The following is a 22472-nucleotide window of genomic DNA, read 5'->3' on the forward strand; positions in this document are numbered from 1 at the left end:
GTTCCCTTCTTTCTTCCTTTCTCAGTATCTTTCTTTCTTTCTTTCTTTCCTTCTTTCTTTCTTTCAGATATGTTTGCTCCCTTCTTCCTTCCTTTCTCAATGTCTTTCTTTCTTTCTTTCTTTCTTTCTTTCAGATATGTTTGTTCCTTCCTTCCTTCTGTCCTTCCTTCCTTCCTTCTTTCCTTCCTTCCTTCATCAGTATCTTTCATTCTTTCTTTCTTTCTTTTTCTTTCTTATATGTTTGTTCCTTCCTTCCTTCTGTCCTTCCTTCCTTCTGTCCTTCCTTCCTTCCTTCTTTCCTTCCTTCCTTCATCAATATCTTTCTTTCTTTCTTTCTTTCTTTCTTTCTTTCAGATATGTTGGTTCCTTCCTTGCTTCCTTCCTTCATCAGTATCTTTCTTTCTTTTTTCTTTCTTTCTTTCTTTCTTTCTTTCACATATGTTTGTTCCTTCCTTCCTTCTGTCCTTCCTTCCTTCTTTCCTTCCTTCCTTCATCAGTATCTTTCTTTCTTTCTTTCTTTCTTTCAGATATGTTTCTTCCTTCCTTCCTTCCTTCCTTCCTTCATCAGTTTCTTTCTTTCTTTCTTTCTTTCTTTCTTTCTTTCAGATATTTGTTCCTTCCTTCCATCCATCCTTCCTCAGTATGTTTCTTTCTTTCTTATCACCACCATGACATTGTCCCCCCCCCCCCCCCAGTCATTAACGAATCTCTTCGTGTCTGTGACCTCCGATAAGAGACTTGATGCTAAAAATAGATTCTCTGCACAGTTTCAGGGAACAGTGAGAAACTTCATGCTCGACGCTGAAGTCCACATTCAGAGCAGAGAACATCGCATAACACCCCGCAGTAGCACCTGGCTGGGTGTTTGTTTGACGTCGGTGTGTACTCATGCCTGGATGCTGTAGAAGTGTGCGGGACGACGGCACTGGGGATGTTACGTGAGGATTGGGAACTGGACGAAAGGTGACACGGTCGAGTCGATTTATCTGAACAGTGCCAACCTGAATCAGACGCTTCCCAGAGCGTAATGAGTAAATATTTGCCTGGCGAGTAAACACTCTGGATGTTTTGGCTGCCAGAGACGCAGAGGGGTGAAAACGTCTGGCCTTTTTCTTTGTTTTTGTTCTCCAGACTCAAATTAGGTTTCGTGTTTATATGTTCTTGAGACTCTGCGACATTAAGCGTTTTTATTTTTACACTGTAATTATCGAACTTACATGGAACACGCCGTCCTTTTTTGGCTTGAAGAGGATTTTCTACGCAGCAGTCGCGTTACAGTGTATGTTTGTCTTGGAAAAAGACTGAGGCACTTCAAAAGGTGCTAACGTCTTGTTCAAGCATCATTTACCTCAGCGAGTGTTCTTGGAAGAGTTTGCGTGTGTGTACGTGTGTGTGTGTGTGTGTGTGCGTGTGTGTGTGTGTGTATTCCAGTATGTCTGTCCTCTGCCTGTATGGCTTGTTTAAGTAACAGACACAGTGAACAGAACCTACGGTACTGAAAACAGAAGAGCAGCCGTTTCCTAATCTGTATCCGCTCAGTCACATGACCTCCAGGCTCGTACACGCAGTTTCATACCACAGCGCCGGCGAATTCTCGGACCTGATTGGTCAGAAGGTGTTGATTTGATTTTCTGGATCGGCAGCTCTGACGGCAGCAGGTTTATATGAACGCGCTAATGACGTGTCGTATAGTTTCGATAGCAACTATAGGAGCTTAAAAAGCATACGCACACTCGCCGGCCACTTTATTAGGAACGCCGTGCTAATACTGGGTAGGACACCAGTTTGCTGGAGTGTTGGAAACATTCCTTTGTGTCCATGTTGGCAGGATTGCATCACAACGTTGGTGAATATACAGTATATCGGCTGCACAATTCACGTCGCTAATCTGATTAAGATGGTGAACTGTGGCCATAAAGGGATGCACGTGGTCAGTGACGATACGGTGGTGTTCAAACCATGCTCGATTGTTATTACGGTGCCCAACGTTTGCCAAGAAAACATTCCTCGCCACTATTAAACCACCACCAGCACCACCACCAGCCTGAACTGATGACACAAAGCAGGTTGGGTCCATAGATTCAGGCTGTTGACCTCCATGTCATCTGTCCACTTCTGATGCCCAGTGCATCCTCATATTCCTGTTCCTGGCTGCCAGGAGTGCAACCCGATGTGGTCTGCTGCCGTTGTAGCCCATCCACCTCGAGATTCAGTATGTAGTGCATTCTGAGATGCTTTTCTGTTCACCGCGGTTGTAAAGTGTGGTTATTTGAGTTACTGTAGCGTTCCTGTCAGCGCATACCAGTTTCGCCATTCTCCTCTGATATCTCTCTCTCTCTCTCTCTCTCTCTCTCTCTCTCTCTCAAACCTGTCGATCTTTCACCAAGAAAACTGCATGACTGAGTTCCTAATAAAGAGGCCGGTGAGTGGATAATCATTGATATGGTGAAATTTTCTGTAAGGAGATGATTATTTAGGATTTATGGAAGCACCCTCCTTCCTTCCTTCCTTCCTTCCTTCCTTTCTCCTTTTTTGCACCTGATCCAGAATCCGTCTTCTGTTTTCTGCCCTTTTATTTCTTTTTATTAATTTTTCTTCCTTTAAGGAGGCATTTATTTAGGATTTATGGAAGCACCTCCCTTCCTTCCTTCCCTCCTTTCTTCTTTCTTTCATTCTTTCTTTCTTTCTTTCATTCCTTCCTTCCTTCCTTGCTTCCTGCATGACCTTATTCCTTCTTTCTTTCTTTCTTTCTTTCTTTCTTTCTTTCTTCTTTCTGTCCTTGTTTAATTTCTTTCTTTCTTTCTTTCGTTCTTTCTTTCTTTCGTTCTTTCTTTCTTTCTTTCATCCTTCCATCCTTCCTTCCAAGATGGCCTCCTTCCTTCTTTCCTCCCTTGCTTAATGTCTTTCTTTCTTTCTTTCCTTCTTTGTGCACATCTTCTGTTTTCTCTCCTTGTATCTAGTTTTTTTTGGTAATTGCACTTCTCTTTGTTCTGCCAGTACTCAGGAGTTCACTGACCTGCTGTTATTAGTAAATTTCCAGTAAATGCTGTATAAGTAGTGTGTATAAGACGTGTGCGTCTGTGTTACTGAAACACGACCTCACACCCGTGCACAGTGGGTTTATGGGCAATGAGAAGGTGACGTGCGGAGATGTTATGATGCTGGTAGCGAGAAGCGAACTGTCTTCCTCTACCATCTTCCCGTCCTCTTCCTTTTTTGGCTCAGTTGATTAACCGCAGTGTATAAGATGTGTACATGAGGAGATGGAATCTCTCTCTCTCTCTCTCTCTCTCTCTCTCTCTCTCTCACCATTTCTCTCTCTCTCTCTCTCTGTCACCCTGACCCAGTGATGAGACCAGAAATAACCTCACTTTGTTTTTCTTATTATTTACCCAGAGTGCTTGCATGAGATGAGATCATCACACTAATGTAATAACAAACACGATATCCTCTGTGTGTGTGTGTGTGTGTGTGTGTGTGTGTGTGTGTGTGTGCTGGTGTTGTTTTCATCTTTCAAGTATTGTTCTTTCTTTCTTTCTTTCTTTCTCTCTCTCGGTGGCTTACTTTCATTATTTTCCATTACTTTTTCTTTTCTTTTCTTCTTTTCTTTAGCATTTTTTATGATTTCTTTCTTTCTCAGCGTCTTTCCTTTCTTTTTCCTTTCTTCTTTTTTGTCTTTCCTTCTTTCTCTCCACTTTCTTTCTCTCCATTTTCCATTATTTTTTCTTTTCTTTTCTATTCTTTTCTTTTCTTATTTCTTTCTCTGTCTTTTTTCTTATTTTTTTTTTGTTTCTTTTCTTCTTTTTTTGTTGTCTTTCTTTATTCCGTACTCGGTGGCTTTCTTTCGTTATTTTTCATTTGTTTTTCTTTTCTTATTTTTTCTTCTCTGATTCTTCTGTCTCAGTATTTTTCTTTCTTTCTTTCTTTCTTTCTTTCTTTCTTTCCATCCTTCCTTCCATCCGTCCTCTGTTCCTCTCTGGGATTTACTCTCTAGGCCCACGCCGCTCACTGTGCTGAGCCATGTCAGGTCAAACACATCCCACCTCGTTTAGTTTAGCTAGGCTAATAATAGCCCTCAGCAGTCTAGCGCGTTCTTAAACAGCTCCTCTCGCACTTCATTACTCTGTGATGTGGCACACGTCTTCCAGGATTATAACCTGTTCTCTAAAGAACCCGCTGCTCTGCCTCAATCTCCTTCCTGCTTATTACTTACTCCACAAAAGCTTACATAATGTCTGTTATAGCAAGCAGCGCTTAATTAGCATTTCCATTTACAGCTGTTCAAAAGAAAAGTCCTGGCTGGAAAAGTTCCTTCAGGAAGAATGGCTATGCTAGAGTCCAGGATTAAATGCTCCAACTCTCAGCATTTATAGCACGATCTACAAAAAATATAGTTTATTACTGAAGCGCAGGCACTTCAGTTTCACTCCTAACCATGTAATTAGCACTGTGATGCTAGCAGCTTTAACTAGCCCAAGATAAATATCTTTCGACTCATTGCAATACAAATCAAACCGCAGTTACTGAGCACTCAATGAACCCCTAATCCAGAGTTAATTAGAAGCTGTTTATTTACACGCTGTTTGAAAAGGAGCGTTTTGGCGAGCAGGTTAACGGCGTGGGAACATCTCACTGCAGGAGCAGCGTGAAGTCATTAATGTTGGAAACTGATCCTCCAGCTCGGTGTGATTTTGGCTTCCACCAGCACTAAAAGGTGTGAAGGTACAAATGAATGAATCATCTTTGTTTAGGAATGCAAAAGATCCTGGATTAGCACTTCGTCTGTCAGTGCAAAAGCTTAAGAAGACATCTGGAACAAACATCCAGTCGAATTCTGATCCAAGGTCAGAAGGTCTGGATTCATTTTCTATAACAGCAGCTGCAAATCACAGGTTTATACTAACACACACTTTCTAATAAGTTATCGTTTCTATAGTAACAGCTTACACAGAGACTTGTAGGATGGAATGATTTCTTTTTTTTGTTTCTTTTTTGTGTTCATGCCCCATTGATTCACTTTTGAGTCACGTTTGATTTACTATTGGTTCTTGCCTCTCCTGATGTGCATGAGATTGTGTATATAAACATCAATATCACAAACCAGCACTATTTTGGTGTTCGTTCACCACTGATTCATGACTGTTACACCGTGGATTCCCCAAAGATTCATCATTGAATCCTCACTGATTCATTATTGATTCACCTTTGATTCATTTACATTTACATTCATTGCTGATGCTTTTATCCAAAGTGACTTACAACTGAGACAGAATACAATACTGAGTTGTTGAGCGTTGAAAGATTTGAACTACATCATCAGTGGGGTACTGATACACAACTGAAGCAGCATAGATTCACCATTGATTCATTATTGAATTACTATTGATTCATTATCGATTCACCGTTTATTCTTCCATTGATTCCTCATTTAATCTTTAACGATTCGCCACTGATTCATTGAATTTCTATTGATTCACCATTTGATTCCTCATTGAATCTCTGTTGATTCACCATTAATTCTTCATTGAATCGCTATTGATTCACCATTGATTATTCATTGAATCACTATTGATTTACCACCGATTCTTCACTGAATCTCTACTGATTCACCATTGATTCTTCATCGAATCTCTATTGATTCACCACCGATTCTTCATCGAGTCTCTATTGATTCACCTTTCATTCTTCATCAAATCTCTACTGATTCTTCATTGAATCTCTATTGAGTCACCATTAATTCTTCCTTGAATCTGTATTGATTGACCACTGATTCTTCGTCGACTCTCTATTGATTCACCCTTGATTCTTTACTGAAACTCTATTAATTCCCTTCTAATTCACCATTCATTTATAATTTTTTCATGATTGATTCATCACTGATTCACCGTTGATTTTTTATTGAATCTCTATTGATCCACAGTTGATTGTTTACTGAATCTCTGACCATCTATTTCTTTTATTGAATCTCTATCGATTCCCATCTGATTCACCATTCAGTTACCATTCCTTCACTGTTGATTCTTCCTTGAATCGCTATTGCCTCACCAGTGCTTTACCATTGATTCATTATTGATTCTTGCCTCACGTGATCTGCCTGAGATTGTGTGTAAATTTTAATATCTCAGCCATTTCTTGTCGTTCCCTCACACATGACTCTTACTGCAGCATACAAAGTTGTCCTGGAGCACACACGGTTGTCCATAACACACACGGCCGTAATGCCAGATCTGATGTTCATGGAGTGCAGCTCTGTCTCTCGAAGGACACAGACACACGGCGCCCTTTGCTCTTTTATGTTTCCAGTGTGTGTGTCCTGGTTGCTATAGCAGAGTCTTTGCCAATATGGATCTGGCAGAATAGATGGAGGCAGGTGGAGGTCTGCTGAGTGTACAGCGATGTCACTGATGCTCTGTGTGTATGTATATCTATGTGTGTGTGTGTGTGTGTGTGTGTAGACGTGCAAGGACCAGTTACCGTAAGGTAGAGACGTCTTACCACTCTGTTGTCATGGTCTCAGTATTTGTGGATGGCAAACACGTGGAGAAGTGGTAGTGGGGATTTGATTTGTTGATGCGTGTGTCTTTGCGTGTTCAGCAATGAGACAACATTTTCCTACATGGCTTTTTACCGCTGAGCGTTCCTCTGCATGCGCGCGCCGCTTGTGTTTCTGCACATGCTGATGATGTCTGATAAACGATGTCCGATAAACGGTTTCTGAACGCCGCGTCGTGCGAGCATCGTCACAATCCGATCTACACCGTAGAAGCCATCGGACAGTTAGCTCGGTCAGTTACTGTGCTGTTATCGTTGTAGTGTGGTTGCTCGGCGACCTGATGTACATGCTATAGGCTTCTCGTGGAGTTTCACAATCAAAGTTTGTCCGCTCAGTCGTTCTGAGTCATTACTTATACTAATAAACTCTGTCGGCTATTTTCACACACGTTCCCGGCGACGCTTGTGGGATATTTTTACCTTTCTGAAGACACGAAGCGTTCCGAATGCTGAAACGTCCGCCTCTCTGCGTGAGAAACAGACACGGCGGACTGGGACGCAGAGACAAAGCTTCAGTGTTAAAGCAGGACACAGAGGGAGAGAAGCGAGCGGATTCCAGCGCTCGGAATAGAGAAGGCGGGGACGTGAAGGTCAGAGTGAAGGTCGAGCTCCTGTCACTGAGACGCTCCTTCAGTTAGACATCTAACACAGGAGAAAGAGCTCCTAGAATAGCATGAGCATGTGACCGGTTTGGCGCTCCTCTGACGAAAGGTGATGAGGGTCAGCTACTGAATGTGTTTTTCTTTCATTTCCATCACTTTTATTTTTATTTCACGGCTCGTTTAATTTGCAGCGCGCCTTCTCTCGAGATTGCTTTGACGTTTAGGAAAAGGGAAAAAAATAAAAACACAAAGACGTAAAACAGTGATAAAACAAACAAAACAGTGCAGCTCCAGAACAATGTGATTTCTCTCGCTCAACAACGACAACGTCGCCACGGTGATATTTATAACGTCGGGGGGGCGGGACACTTCGGATTCTAGAGCACATTCGATTGGACAGAAAGTCCGACGCGAAGCTGACGTGCACAATGATGTCATCGGATTCGTTGCATGCGTATCGATGTTAGAGAGAGACTGTAAAACGTCTCGAGTTTCGCCGTTGTTACGGAGCAACACTAGCTTATAGATAACCTTGGGGCGGACGTATTCGTACTAAACGCCCCGAAAGATCTGTTTAGATTTTACAGGGACTTTAAAATTGGTGTCAGAATACAAATAATAGCAAAGACAGCCACATTGGACAAGCGCTACATTCTCACGTGCTTTCCGCAGATCTTAAAATAGACCCGAAATATTATTAACATGTCCGAACAGGATTCCCTGTCCTTCCCGTTAGCCTTTTTATCTATGGTTACTGTTGGTCTGTTGTTGTTATGGAATTCTGCCGACTAAATATACTCCAGCACAGGCTCTTATCTCGGAATATACAGTAAGTGGAACCCGGAAGAGACAGAGACCTCATTCATCCATGCCTGCTCTGTGACAAGCTTTTCCCGTGTTTCCTGTCTGTCCTTTGCCTAATCGCTTCTCGATACCTGATAATACTTTCGAGATCCCCAGAAGCGAGGGAGCGAGCTTGTTGCTGATGCTGTGTTGGGGAACGTGATTGCCAGGCCGGGATCTGGCCGAGCGGATCGGATCGTCGATTGGGAATGTAAGAGGAAGCCTGAATACGATCGCGACCCGAACACGGCATTGTTCACAAACATCCCACACCACAGGAAGCCGTGACACCAGCAGGAAGCAGACACGTCCTGCTGCAGCTGACACCAATAACAGCGGGAAAATGAGCTTAATGCAAACACACACACACACACACACACACACACATACACACTAATGCATTCTCTACTGTTGAACTTTCATCCTTCTGGTATTTAACGCTCACTGAGTAAGCAATTGCTCATGGCTATTGAGCATCCGGCCGTGCGTGTGTGTGAGTGATCGTTTTGGTTGCTAAACAATGCAGCAGTCCGAGGAAGGACCGGATACGGTTATGTAGGTGTACATGACGTTATTCAGTAATGTCCTGGTTCAGGATGAATTCTAATTGATCTTCAAGACATTTCAAAGTGACTTTGATTTACTTACGTCGAAATTCACAAATTCATCCTCTTACTCCTAGGAAGCAAGTCATTTTTGTCTTTGAAGAAATTAAGATGAATCACAACAAGCAAGAGTGACGCAAATTATGCAAATTGGTGCATTAGGGTCAGTATTTAGGATTACAGACAAATTTTTTTTGGACTTTTAGTCGTTGTCCATTCCCACTCGATACCGCGTTCCCTGCTGTGACCACTAGGGGAAGGTGAACGTTAAGGCTAGCATGTGCTAACTCTGAGAAACTTGAAGCCAGTGAGCTTTTACTCGTGCTACATGTACGTCAATACTTCAGCTCGGAGGAAAGAGCTGTCTGCCCTCTTCCACATACTGTACATGAGCATTTAGATTTGCTTTGACTGACAGCTGAGTAAGTAACATCATCCCGCCCACCCAGAAAGCACGGCCAATCGCTCTCTCTCAGAGTCCTGGCCGCTGATGTATATAATATACTGTATATAGGCTGAAACGCCACAAAAGCAAGCCGGTTATTTAATTTTTTTACACATGCTTTACCCAAGTATTGTGGATTCTCATGATGAAATCTTTCGTGAGAAGCCGTGACTCATCATCGGCGCCCGGAGAGTAATAGATAGACGACAGTAATAGGTAGATTTACCTCGGGTATTCATTTACAGACGTAACCAGACGTCAACACATGAAATGATAAAATAACCGTCTGCTGTTTTAATTCAGCATGACATCTTTGTTCATGCTCCACCCATTTGTGTTTAAAGCGAGTATTATTATAAAAGTAGATCGCTCCATTGTGAGACCTTTTACCCTCGGGAGAAAGAGGTCACGTCCTGCGTCCTGCTCTCACACACACTCGGCACAATGCGAGGAAACCGGGACGCAAACATTCACAACGTCTCAGAGAAGTCGCTCGGGGACGAGCATTGTGCTCAGGTCGCTGATTTTGTCCAACGTAGATGGAGAAGAAAGAAATGAGGGAGAGAAACGAACGGAAAGGTACGAGGAGGAAGCATGATGCAAAAGGGCCGGAATAACAGGAAGGCAATTACCCGAGTCGCAGTCTGTAACAGGAAGTAGGAACAACACTCAGTTAAAGGTTGAGTTGTCAAGAGCATGAGATATTGAAGTTAGTGTTTCGGGGTGGGCGTGGTGGCGTGACACGAAGCGGAGTTAGTGTTTCAGCCTGAGGTTGATTATTTTCCTATCACAGCACGTCCTGAAGTGTTTTATTCCTCTTACACCACAGAAATCTGTTCGTTTTTTATTTTTTATTCCTTAATAAGTGAATATAGTTTATAGTTAGGGTTAGGGTTAGTTCCTGGTGTAACTGTTTGTTCTCTCTCCTGAAGGCAAAAATAAATAAATAAACAAACAAACAAATAAATAAATAAATCAGCTTGTCATGTTACCAAGAACTCCAGGACTTTCTGACACTGGAGACTCCTTCCATAAATGTTAAATAAACGTCGCCTTATCAACAATCAGAGCTCGCTTTGTGAAAAACCAACGCAGTCCCTGAAAATTAGTGGCTACTATAACAAATAATAACCTGAGATTTTGCTGTCAGCGCTTTTGTTGTAGAAAACACCTTCTGACCAATCAGAATCGAGATCTCAACAGTAAATTCTCAAAAGTAAATTCATTTGAAGATGCTTGGGGCGTTCGGTGTTCGGTGACCCGACGTCGTCTCCGTCTCTCATTCAGTACGTTTACACAGACGACAATAATCCGATATGAACCCGATTAAAACGACACTCTGATTAAGAAACTAGCGTGTAAACAGAGATTATTGATGACGTTAATCCGATTAAAGTCACACTCGAAGTAAACACGTGTGGAGTGTTCCTGTTTTAGTCGCGTTATCGACGTGTATTACAGACACGTACACACCTTGATCACAGTATTAACGTCGTGTGGGAGTTTCCAACGCATTGTGCGACAGGACACGTACACACACGGCAGCGCTCAACCGTTTGACTATACAGTAGGTAAGTACGCCGTTTGGGACGCAGCCCACGGCTTCAAGCGGTCGTCTATTAGCACGTATAGCGTGACAAATAATTAACCGCACTTGAAGTTAATTTTGAAGCTTGAAACACCTAAAACTGTATACGGTTCCATAACGAAGACGGACTGCATGTCGATACGTGAAATTCTGGAGGGAACGTCGGACGGCGTGGCGTGGGGACGTAATGACGTGTGCCATTAATCGATCTACGTTCTATAACATGTAAAACAGGAACATGAAAAGAGTATTCTAAAAGCGACTCGTGTAAACACCTTAATCAGAATATCGTCTTATTCAGAATAAGGTCAATGATTAGATTACTGCAGTCCGTGTAAACGCAGTCAGTGACAGGAGCTCTCAGCGAGGACTCGGGAAAAGGGATTTTCTTGGCTGACATTTCCCGTGACACACTGGAGCGCTTGCATCCAAATAACCTGAATGTTAAAAATGTGAAGCACACGTATGGCGCAAGATCAGATTGTTACAAAGGATTAACATGAAGCACGCAGATCATTCGTCTATCTGAGATGGGATCGCTCATGTGTTTCAGTGTGTCTCTACAGCGAGTGTGCATTTGCTCTTTTTGCGAAGTTCTTTTCTGAGGAAACAGACGGGGAAATCGTATGAGTAATAGACTAACTACAGCATCGTTGATCCTGTTGGGCTTTATCTAGGGCTTTATTTGGGCTTAATGATCTCGAACGATTCCTTGGACGTTTCCCCGCTTACAATCTGCAATTAGCTCCCATTTACCGATCGAAAAACTTGCAGCTTCATCGTATCCCTCCCTATACGCCCTCTCGTTCAGTGTGTATACAGACATCACGCAGAATAATAAAGCTTGGAAAGAAGATTGTCGGCGCCTCTGGTGAGCGTATCTAGCTAGTTCGGTTAGCTTGCTTTGCTAATGTAATCTGAATACGAAGCCTAGCATGTAACATCTAAACAAAACAAACAAAACCACCGATTTGTTCGTTATTTATTTTATGTTGAACTAGTTAGCATTAGAAGATACATATATGTACTACGGTTTCTCATCAGAACTAAGAAAATGGTGGACCGGCCACGCCCACAAGTGACAACTGTAGCGGTTGCTAAAGCGCTACGAGAGACCAATTGCGAGCTCTCTAAAAGGTTTAGAGGTTGTTTTCCTGTCAGAAAAATAGGTTTCACAACCCCTTTTAGCAAGTTAAGGACCCCTTGTAGAACCATTTTTTCTAAGCGCGCAGCTAACGTGTGCTTTCCCTCCTTAATTGTTCATTTTATCACCCGCTTATTTTTGCCCTAGCACTTCCTTATTCTCTTCTTAACATTCAGCCAAATCTTTTATTTATTTATTTATTTACTTATTTATTTATTTTACATTTTCTCCCCTCAGTATCACTATGATGTGCGTGTGTGTGTGGTTAAACGTAGCTAAATTGAGCTAAAACAGGCCATGCCAGCCCTGTGTGATGCGTGCTAAACGTCTGTGCATGAAAAGAACAGCGCTTTATGATGTCTTCCTTGCAATTTCACACCGTATGGAATACGTGACCGTATAAAGATGTGTGTTTTTATTTTCTGTTTTGTTTTGTTGGCAGAAGGCACGCGTGAACCCGGATCAGAAACATCTGGCAGGCTGCGATACGAATAACACGAACTGTAGACGGTTAAAACGCTGTCAGTTAAACGCTGCTTTGAGTTGTTTAAGAAATAAAAGACGAGAGGATGTGCTGTTATAAAATATTAATCAGCGACCGGGTGGTGTGATGTGATGTGGCCCAAAGTTGTTTATTTTCCTCTAATAGCACATGCCAGAGTGTCCGATTCCTAGCAATTTGCTAACGCTAACATTGTTTTTAAATTAAAGAATGAGATTATGTTCTTTTATATCGGTTTATAGTTACAATTTAACCCCTTACTGTATGGTGTTGCCGTATGGCAACGATGAATTTATCTCCGGTGTTTTTGATAGGCAGTAATACAAAGCTACTATTTTCCTATGTAATTGGAAAAAAATGGAGCTTTACCTTTGACATAAGAAATAAAACGACCAGGAAGTGCTGTTTGCACTTCCTTTTCTGCAATCACATGGCATGGTGAAAGTCATCATCAGAGGGCTCTTAAAATTGTATTAATTTTTCAATATTTACGCAAAACTCCTTCAAGGAAAACATTTTAACACTATCTGAGATAAGTTAACCTTTATTTTCTGCCATTTCAACACATTTATATATTTTTATTATTCTGTTAAATGGTAAAATTAAATTGTTGCCATATGGCAACAAGATGCGATAATGGAACTGTAGTATGTGCGTTCATGAATCGAAACAGGCCTACATAGCAAAAACCACACTAGACTTCTCTAATAGTATAAAAGTAAGAAAACTGGCGTAATTTCAGACATTTCGCAATTTCACCTCATTTGCAAAATGTTATGTTTCAAGAGAAAGAATTAAAAAGATACTTCACCCAAAGCATGTTTGGATAAAAATTTTTTGTGTGAGTAAATCCATCTACATACTTTTTTTTACAACTGTAATTTCTTTCTAGAAGATAGAACTTTTATGTACTTACTAGGTGGCAAAAAAAAAAAGTCACTCATATTTTGTGTTATTGTCGACTATATGATACTTTCCACCATTGCACATTGTTGCCATATGGCAACAATTTACCAGCTACCCCCCCCCCCCAATTCAAGTAATAACTAATTCAAGTAATAAAAATGCATAAACAAAACTTTTTTTTCTTAATGTAAACATATTAATTCATGCAGTAAAGCGTTAAGGGGATAGAACATCAGCAAAACATGTTCGTTGCTGTTATCGCTGATGTTTTAGCAGCTAAAAGAGTCGCTCCCTCACCAGCCTCTCTCATTTTCTCTTTCTTGAAGTAAAAAAAACCCTAAAAAATTAAGCTTGTAATGTTACCAATAAACCGCAAAGCATAAAGTCATCTGTCCTGAAACCTTTCCTGGAAGAGCTTTACCTCTGCCACTGGAGACTCCTTACACAAAACTTTACCGTAACAACAATTTTCACAAAGTTTTTCACTTTGTTTATGTTGAGCGTCGGCTAAACCGGTCCCTGCGTTAGTTGTTACTACAGAAACAATAACATTTTAGAACGTTCGCATTCACACGAACCTCTTTCTGTTGTAGGAAATTAAACATCAGCGCCGTCTGAACAAACAGAATGAAGAATTCAACAGCTGATATAAAAAGGCTTCTCAGTGTTGTTATGCATCATTTATCCACGCTTATCTAGAACTCTACAGGATATGCTATTATGTAAGTATTCGGTAGAACTAATACATACTACAAAGCCAGTGTCACCGGGAAGTGTTTTGTTCAGGTAAAAGAAAGACGACGATATCCGTAAAGAAGTTTGCGTTTCATAAAGATGAGTCATATCTGCAGGACGCATGCTTTACGCTAATCCGCCGAACAACTCCGACCTCCCAGTGAAGCGACTGGTTTACATTTTTGCAAAGTTTGTAAATGATCTGTTTAGGGAAATGCTAGTAAATAGTTGCGTTTGTGCTGACCGCAGATGCATCTGGCGAACAGCTGGACGCCGTTAAGGGCGCCGTCCGAGCAAGCTTCATGAGAGGAAGGAGAGGAGCGTTTTAACGAACTTCCTCCTGAGTGTATACGTGTTTGCGTTTGGTGTGCCAGAGAAGACCTGCTCCATCTCGTCGAGTCCCAGGTGTCTCTCAGGACGTTGTAAACAAACAGCACAACAACAACAACAATAATAATAATAAAAAAAAAGGAATTTCAAGAAAATAATAATAATAAAAAAACAACATCTGTATTTCTGGGAAATGAGTCTTATTTTTTTTTTTTATGTGTAAAAAGAAAAATAATCCCGTCAGACATGTTTTGCTTTAGAAACGTAATCTCATTTTTAAGAAAAAATATATCTAACTTTGTCTTAATAAAATCTTCCGGTAAATATTAAGCTGGATTTAACCAGCGACAAGCTATAACAATGGTTTGCATAATATTCCAATTGCTCAGTGAAAAGCAGCTATATGTCATGGTTATGCTGAAATCCACACTGAACTACATTACCCATCAGCCCCAGCACGTCACATGACCATGTCACACGTCCCACTGATCACTCGCACCTGTTCTGTGTTATCCGTAATAAGCGCTCCTATAAAAGTTCTGCTTTTTCAGCACCTAATTCTCCAGCTTTTCTTTGTTGCTCTCGTGAAAATGGGTGACGTTTATCTAATATTTCCTATTACGAGATTATTATAAGTCAAATATATTATTCAGCCTGTTTTTAGGTGCTTTTAGACATTTCAAGCCAACATTCTAAATAAATATTTTTAAAATTGTTTTAAAAAAAAAAAACTAAAGTTATGCCCTGGGTTTTGTTTTCTGAGTACTGCTTAATTGTACTTCCTAGTTTTGACCTTCCCCTTGTTAGACACAGATCATGGATCATTCTTGTTTGACACACAGGATTTTTGGATTTGGCCAAATAAAGCTCATACGCCATGAGTTTACACAAGGAAAAAACTGTTTGCGTTCCTGTATGTTCGAGCTCAAAATATGCATTATTTTATATATATATATATATATATATATATATATATATATATATATATATATATATATACCCTTGCTGAAGGGTGACAATAATTCTGGAAGGCAAACAAAGATCCCCAAATTCCAAAGTGTAAAAAATATATATAATAGATAATAGAACAAGTCTATTTCAAGCCTGAAATTATTTTTTAAAAAAGTAGGACTTATCATGTAAGAAATGTAGAGGAAAGTTCAGGACAGCCGCATATGTAATATACAGATTTCCCTCCTCTCCACCCTATTGGCAGTGCTAATGCTGCCTGTGGAACACTTTGCCTCAGGGTTTTTTTTTTTTGTTGTTGTGTTTTTTTTTTTTTTTTTTAACTTTGGTTACTTTGGTTCTCATGTTCCAAGCTCTAAGATTAGCCACTTTATTTTCATAGCACGTTTGACCCCTGGTGGGATTATGGGTAGCAGCCGTTCTCAGGTTTCTGCTCTTCCGAAAGCGAGGTCTCATGGCATTGCGGTTTGGCACATTAAAACAGCTGTCTGACCCAGTGAGAACCGGCCCTGATGTGGTCGAGGGCAAGATGCAGCCTGACAACTGTAGACAGGAACTGAATCAAACGAGTGGTGTTAATAGGAATTTATTACAAGTACTGATAAGAGCTATTGACACGCTGCCAGACCCAAAGCTGGGTCTGGGAACGAGCTAATATCTTTTTTAGGAACCAAAACAATTGAAAACATCAGACTTCTTGTGCTAGTCTGAAGTGAGGGTTGTAACATAAATGACCAGGCAGCGGATATGTTTTCATGCAAATGTATGTAAACATCTAGAAAAGGAAGCTCAGTGCTGAAGAATATAATATAAGGTGATAATATAAGGTAATAATAGAGTAAATAATAGTTTGTTACCCTACTGTGTACACCTTTTCCGTGTTATTTCTCGATTTCTTTGCTAATTTATACCCTGTCGTGCCCATGTTATGCAAACTTTTTTATCATGAAATTAGTCACTTTATGCCCTAGTTTTGTTTTCTGAGGACCGTTTCATTATACTTCCTAGTTTTGACCTTTCCCTTGTTTGATAACGGATCATCCTTGTTTGATGTCGCCTGCTGTGTTTGACACAATAGGATTCTCGGGTTTGACCAAATAAAGCTCATACGTCATTTTTACACAAAAAAACAAAAAACAAACGCAAATGCGGAATAAAATGTTATTTGTGTTCCTGTATGTTTGAGCTCAAAATATCTTATCTTATCTTATCGCGCATATTACATATGCATGTTATATATATACATACACACACACCCTTGCTGAAGGGTGCCAATAATTCTGGAAGGCACACAAAGTTGGCAAAATTTCAAAGTGTACTCTATGTGCAATGCCAGAGCATTAAGCGTATACTTCGGACTTGCGCCCTTGAAGCACTTAGCATTCATGTAGCGCCTCTCTCTCTCTCTCTCTCTCTCTCTGTACTGTTGTTTATTATTTTGATCTACAGTCTCGGTGCTAGCGTTACAGTAAGCTCTGAACGCATGCTAGCAGTGGTCTATTTGCTTCCATGCTCACTTATCCTAGAGCCTCATTGTAACCCCACGAGTCTCGAGAACATTGTGTACAGCTCCGACTCTTTATGAGGTGTTTAAGAGGAATTGGGGGAGGTGAAAATGTGCTTTCCGGAAATATCGTTCAACTAGGTTTTACTGGACGGATGACGCTTAATAGATTAGAAGGTTTAATTGTTGTGTACATGTACAGGTCTGGTTTCGGGTAAATGACATGACGCCGTGACTGATGGTCCATTTCATATTGTTTAGATCTTGTTCTGTCAAACACAAACCTAACCTTTCAGACTTTTGCTCAAACTTTGTGCAGCTCGGATGACGTGGGTCAGTCTGGTGTTTTTTTCCCCTTCCATTCCACATGTCATGCATTTAGAAAATAGGAGATTGGAATGTGTAAAATATTTCAATTTAATGTGGGTGTATGTTGCATCAAGGCAAGTATAAATTCCACTAATCATCATGTGAATACTGACGGCGTTTCAGTTCCAGGTTGTAACACTACAAAATATAGATACAAGTTCAATGGGGGGGGTAAATACTTATGCAAAGCACTGTAAGTCCGTATCAGTCAAGCTAAAGGGGGCGCCAATAAAGTAAAATGGTGGAGAAGTCTTGAAGTTTGTTTGATGTTGTTATGCTAGCGCTAATCTGAAGCTAGTTTGCACCATTCACAAAACATGAGATATATAGAAATATAGAAAAGCTTGAACATAGATAGATATGCGACAACATATCATACATTGAATGCAAAAGTATGCACCCCCACGGGGTTTCAGTGGGAAAATAGTTAAACATACCGTTTTTATTTTTAAAGTGTCTTGTATCAAGACAACAATCCAAAACCAGACAAAATCAGAAAGATATTTTGGAATGTTGTGACCTGATCTGAACAAGGCAGTGCATGACATCTGGCTGAGTTTGTTCTGATTATGTCAAGAACATTATAAGAGGAGCTACAGTGGTGCTAATATTAAAACTGAGAGGATCCCAAAGACATTCAGGAAGTTTGAAACACGTTTGAGGCAGTAATGAAGGAAAACGGCGCATCTACAAAATCGTCTTGAAGTCAAATGAGCCATGACGTTTGGTTGAAGATTAGTTAATGCTAAGCTGAGGCTAAAATCTTGAATATATATATATATGCAACAGCATATGATACGTACAGTGGGTTCAAAGGTTTGCAACCCCCAATTTGAAGAACAATATAAGGGGTGCCAATATTAAAGACATCCAGAAGGTTTGATGTAGTTATAAAGGGAAATGATTGGCATATAAGTTCACAGCCAGTAATGCAGATGACTCCTTTCACAATTCGTTTGGTTAAAGAGGTAATGCTGATGCTAATCTGTGGCAATTTTGTACGATTGCTCTTATCATGAATTCAGAAAATAGAAAATTGGATTTGTTGAAATAGAGAATGTTAAACAGACTGTTTACCTGTGTCTGTGCCAGGATTGGGGTACGTGTTGTCCTGGCACAGTGTGAGAGCTCAGCTCCATGTAAGGCCATATCAGGATTAAGACTTGAGGTCGCTTCCCAACACAATGGGGCATTCTTTAACAAACACATTACCCAGAACAGCCCACCCCCGCTCTCCAGCCCGGGAGAGTCTCAGACCGATTACTGCCTCCTCACCTCCCACACCAACCCCCCCTTCTTCCTCCACAGTCCACTTATCCAATCAGAAGGCTCCAAAGACAGGAAGGTAACCTGACTCCAAGGTCTAACCCAAGGCTTTAATCTTGGCCACAGTTTGATGGTAGTAGAAGGATTCACAGAGGTTCCTTTCTCATCAAAAACACACTCTGGGACTATGCCAGAACATTAAATTAGCTTGGTCAACACACACACACACACACACACCTAATCTGGTGCAGGGTCCATTACACATTCTCCAGGACTATGGCTCTTGAGGATTTAGCCCAGTCTGGTTTCCACATGCTCATTGGCAACCTGGATGGATGATGCCTACTGTTGTTCTTTTGCTCTCCCCACAGCTGAGCGCCGGATCCGAGTGCAGCTGTGACGTCAGCCCTGACGGAACCAAGAAGAAGAAGTCCAAGAACCTGTAAGTTCTTCTGTTTCCTCAGACTGCTATCTCTCTGGTGTGCTATTGAGTTTTCCTGCTCGACCAGTCGACACAAAAGCTATTCCTGATTCAAAGTGCAAGCTAGCAAACATTGATTTTCTTCTGTTACCTGATGTTCCCAGGGGGTTTCAGGCGGCATTGTGGTTCCTCACACTACCGCATGCTAAATACGCATTTGAGAACTTTGAAATCTGAGCGTCTTTTCTTCTATTGTGCAGCCTGGGTTGGGGGAAAAGTGCATCACTGGGACATTTCTTCACAGGGCCATGTAATGTGAAGCTTTTTCTTTGTGTGTACAATCACATCTCTGTAAAAAAAAAAAAAAAAGTGCTTCTGGCACTTCATTTAAACCACTGTTTCCCTGATATATATATATATATATATTTAATTATCTGAGAGGCCTAAAATCATGACCTTGTACTCAACACACACCATGCTGAACTGGTGCCATGATGGGAGATTAGTTTAATACCTTAGGGATTTCAGCTTTTCTCCAGTTTCATGTCTAGGAAATGTTACGTTACTTCACATTAGTAGGAAAAATACTCCACTAGCAATACAAAAATATTATTTTTCTTCTATAATTTCCCAAGCCATGGTGTTAGCAGTTATTAACAGTAGTCATAGTGTTTAATAATAATAATAATAATAATGATGATGATGATGATGATGATGATGATGATGATGATGATAATAATAATACAAATAAAAGTATAGCTTTTTTTAAAAAGTGTTTATTTGTTTTCGATATACTGGAGGATATAAATGGTGTGGGGGGGGCGGTTAATTTTCCTGTTTTCCCCTTGTTTTAGGAGGATAAAATAGAAAGTGTTGAGAGAACAGGAAGTGCTTTGTGCTGGTGTTATAGATGTAATAAAATATTTATTGCTGTATTTATTTACTTTGTGCTTTTTATCCACACGAGTGGAAAAACTGTAAATGGTCACGCAATACACACCGCAACTTGATAGGAATGGATGATTGAGATGAATGAAACTCCTGTGAAACGTGACTAACAGGTGTTACTGTTTATTTTCTCTTTTTTATTTCTTTCTTTCTTTTTTTTTTTTTTTTTTTTTACAGTTAAAGGAGAACTCCATCCTGGAGCGCATTGAATCTGTTTATACTGGAATATTTGTGATGTGTTTCGAGATTTTGGCGCTAGTTTGTCGGTCGGGTTTGTCGCTGCGTTTTCGTTATTCCCCACTGAGAAGCTTGTTAAAGTCCCAGAATGCAATGCAGCCGGCAGAGTCTTGCACTCGGTTACGGCAGAGATGTATCTCGGCTAGTCAGCATTCTACGAGATGATTAGTTTGATGCAGTTGATGGCGGTATTAGCATGGAAGGACTAAAGCTCCGCCGCATCGATCTCGTTAGGTGGAGATGACGCGAGGGCTAAATCCTACTGGCGTGGCATATCGAATGGCATCGTGGGTAATGTAGGAAACCGTTAACTAAAGTATAAACGGACAAACGTGTCAATGAAAGACATGTGAAAACCCCCCAAACTGTATAGAGAACTAGCATAACTAGCACTTAATTCGAATTTTTGTGTGGGATTTTCAATTATCTGCATGTTTTTGTAGTTTTCATGAAATGTAGCACTTAAACGTGGAGCATTGTCTTTCCATATTTGCGCCAGTCACCTTGAGAATCTCGAAAAAAAAATTGAAATCTGTTAAAACTGTCGTAAACGTGATCAGTGAGCGTGTGTGTGTTCTCACCAGCGAGGTCTTATTGGTGTGTGTGAGAACTTGCGTTGATCAGAGAGAGATGATCTCCAGTGTGCGACGTGTCAAAGTTCACATCGGTGTTAAAGCCGCCCGTGCTTCATCAGCTGTTGATTGGCTCAGCGTCACTCACGTGTTAATCAAAGGCCACACGTTAACACCTACTTAAACAGTGGCTGCCGAGTGTTGGCTAATCTTTAGTTCCGTCACGATGGACTGAGATGGCACCAGTGGCGAACTATTACCGTTCACTGTAAAAAATCAAATGGGATGTTTATGATACGAATATTTGATACACCTGAGAAAGAGACGTGATAAAGCGACTGATCTGAGATTTAAAAAGATCTTTTTTCCTTTTATAATGTAAATCCAAAATGAAAATTTCACCAGCAAACCCAAATACCCAAAAGTTCCTCAGAGTTTGTAATGGATCGGTCGGTTAATCGGACATTTATTTTAAATTGGACTCTGTTTTTTTTTTTTTTTTTACCCAATTTCCACCTAGCTTCAGACTTAATTACGTGCTTTCAAACACTGCGATGAAAAATATTTGCCATGCCTACTAAAGATACAGCCAAAAAATAACGCTCTTGACCTGAGGTTCCATTTTTATTCCCCTTTTACAACAGAGATGTAAAATGAAAGACCCGGATATCCCAGTGAAACTACTGGATCTTTCTAGAATGTTAACTTTGAACCCAGTTTTCATCCCATTGTGCCAGTTCTCAACTAGCGTTAGAGTCACTTATATGGATTTATTCAGTGTATGACACACACTTACTTATCAATTTTTTGTATTTTTTTTGTGCTCAGGTAGGGGGTGTGGCTTTCAGATCGTTTGGTTTATCAGTGATTCTTTCGATTTTAACACAATTCTGTCCAATTTTGCCAATTCCCACTAGGTTTTAGACTTAGTTATGTAGTTTCAAACACGGCAATGACCTCCAAAAATGAACATTTCACCAGCAGACCCAAATACCACAGTGGAATTACTGGAAATTTATAATCCATTGTTTGTTTAATCAGTCCACACCTATTTCTTTTAGATTTGGGACCAGTTTTCTTCCAATTTGACAAATTCCCAGTTGCTTACACAATACTAAACTGTAAAAGTTTCCTTTATATGCTCGTTAGCCTCACAGCTCCAGTCAAATAAAAAAAAAAAATGTTTTTTTGGCTGTAGTCAGTAGTGTAGATTTTGTTTTTGGCTGAAGTGTTTGTTTAAGTTCAGGTACAGTACACTCTCAGGCCCGGTGTGGACTCAGACGGAGCAGGGTATGTACTCGTTCAAGCTGGACTAAAATCAGAAGAATCCCCCAAATCAGAGCTGGCACTCTATCAAGGCCTTTTGTTTTTGGCTTTAGTTCTGACACACAGAGAGGAGGGATATTCAGAACTGGAAGGGACTTGGAAGCAAAATGTCAGGCATGAAAGACGTGATCCTGGAAAGCCAGCATCTTTCCGTAAGACGGCATCGGTTCGTCATTTTTCTTCGTTTCTGCGATTCTAACACCAAATTTCTGTCCGAACGCCAAATTTCCGACATCGAAGTCATTTTAAAAAGTTAGCTAATATTACCCTAGTGATGCTTTGCTTACACTTATAGGCTAAGTACACTAAATAGCCAGCGTGCAATATAACAGTAGTGTTAGTTTATATAAATAAAGATTGTTGTGCCATGTTGTATTATTTAGAAAGATTTGAAAGTTCAATACGTCATGTAATACTAATAGCAAGCCACTGTACTGCTTCTTCAGCTAGCTATTAGTGTTAAAATATATAAAGTTATCATTTAGAAAGGTCATTTTCTGTTGAGTCCAGTTATGTCATACAGTTGCAATCGAAAATTATTCACCCCTCATTGCAAATCGGGTTTACTGTCAAAATTGACAGGAGAAATCGTTCTAAGTTGCGTTTTC

General features: G+C 40.4%; 1 protein-coding gene across 1 annotated transcript in view; it reads left to right on the plus strand.

Moving 5' to 3' along the window:
* The window catches only part of rgs3a (regulator of G protein signaling 3a), a 128296-nt gene that overhangs the window by 94867 nt on the left and 10957 nt on the right, over positions 1-22472 (plus strand). The window contains exon 12 of the mRNA XM_053618387.1: positions 18732-18802. Coding sequence (XP_053474362.1) covers positions 18732-18802 — 71 coding nt within the window. The remainder of the gene's footprint in view (positions 1-18731; positions 18803-22472) is intronic.

This window comes from Ictalurus furcatus, chromosome 28, assembly GCF_023375685.1.
Source record: "Ictalurus furcatus strain D&B chromosome 28, Billie_1.0, whole genome shotgun sequence".
Taxonomy (NCBI): Eukaryota; Metazoa; Chordata; class Actinopteri; order Siluriformes; family Ictaluridae; genus Ictalurus; species Ictalurus furcatus.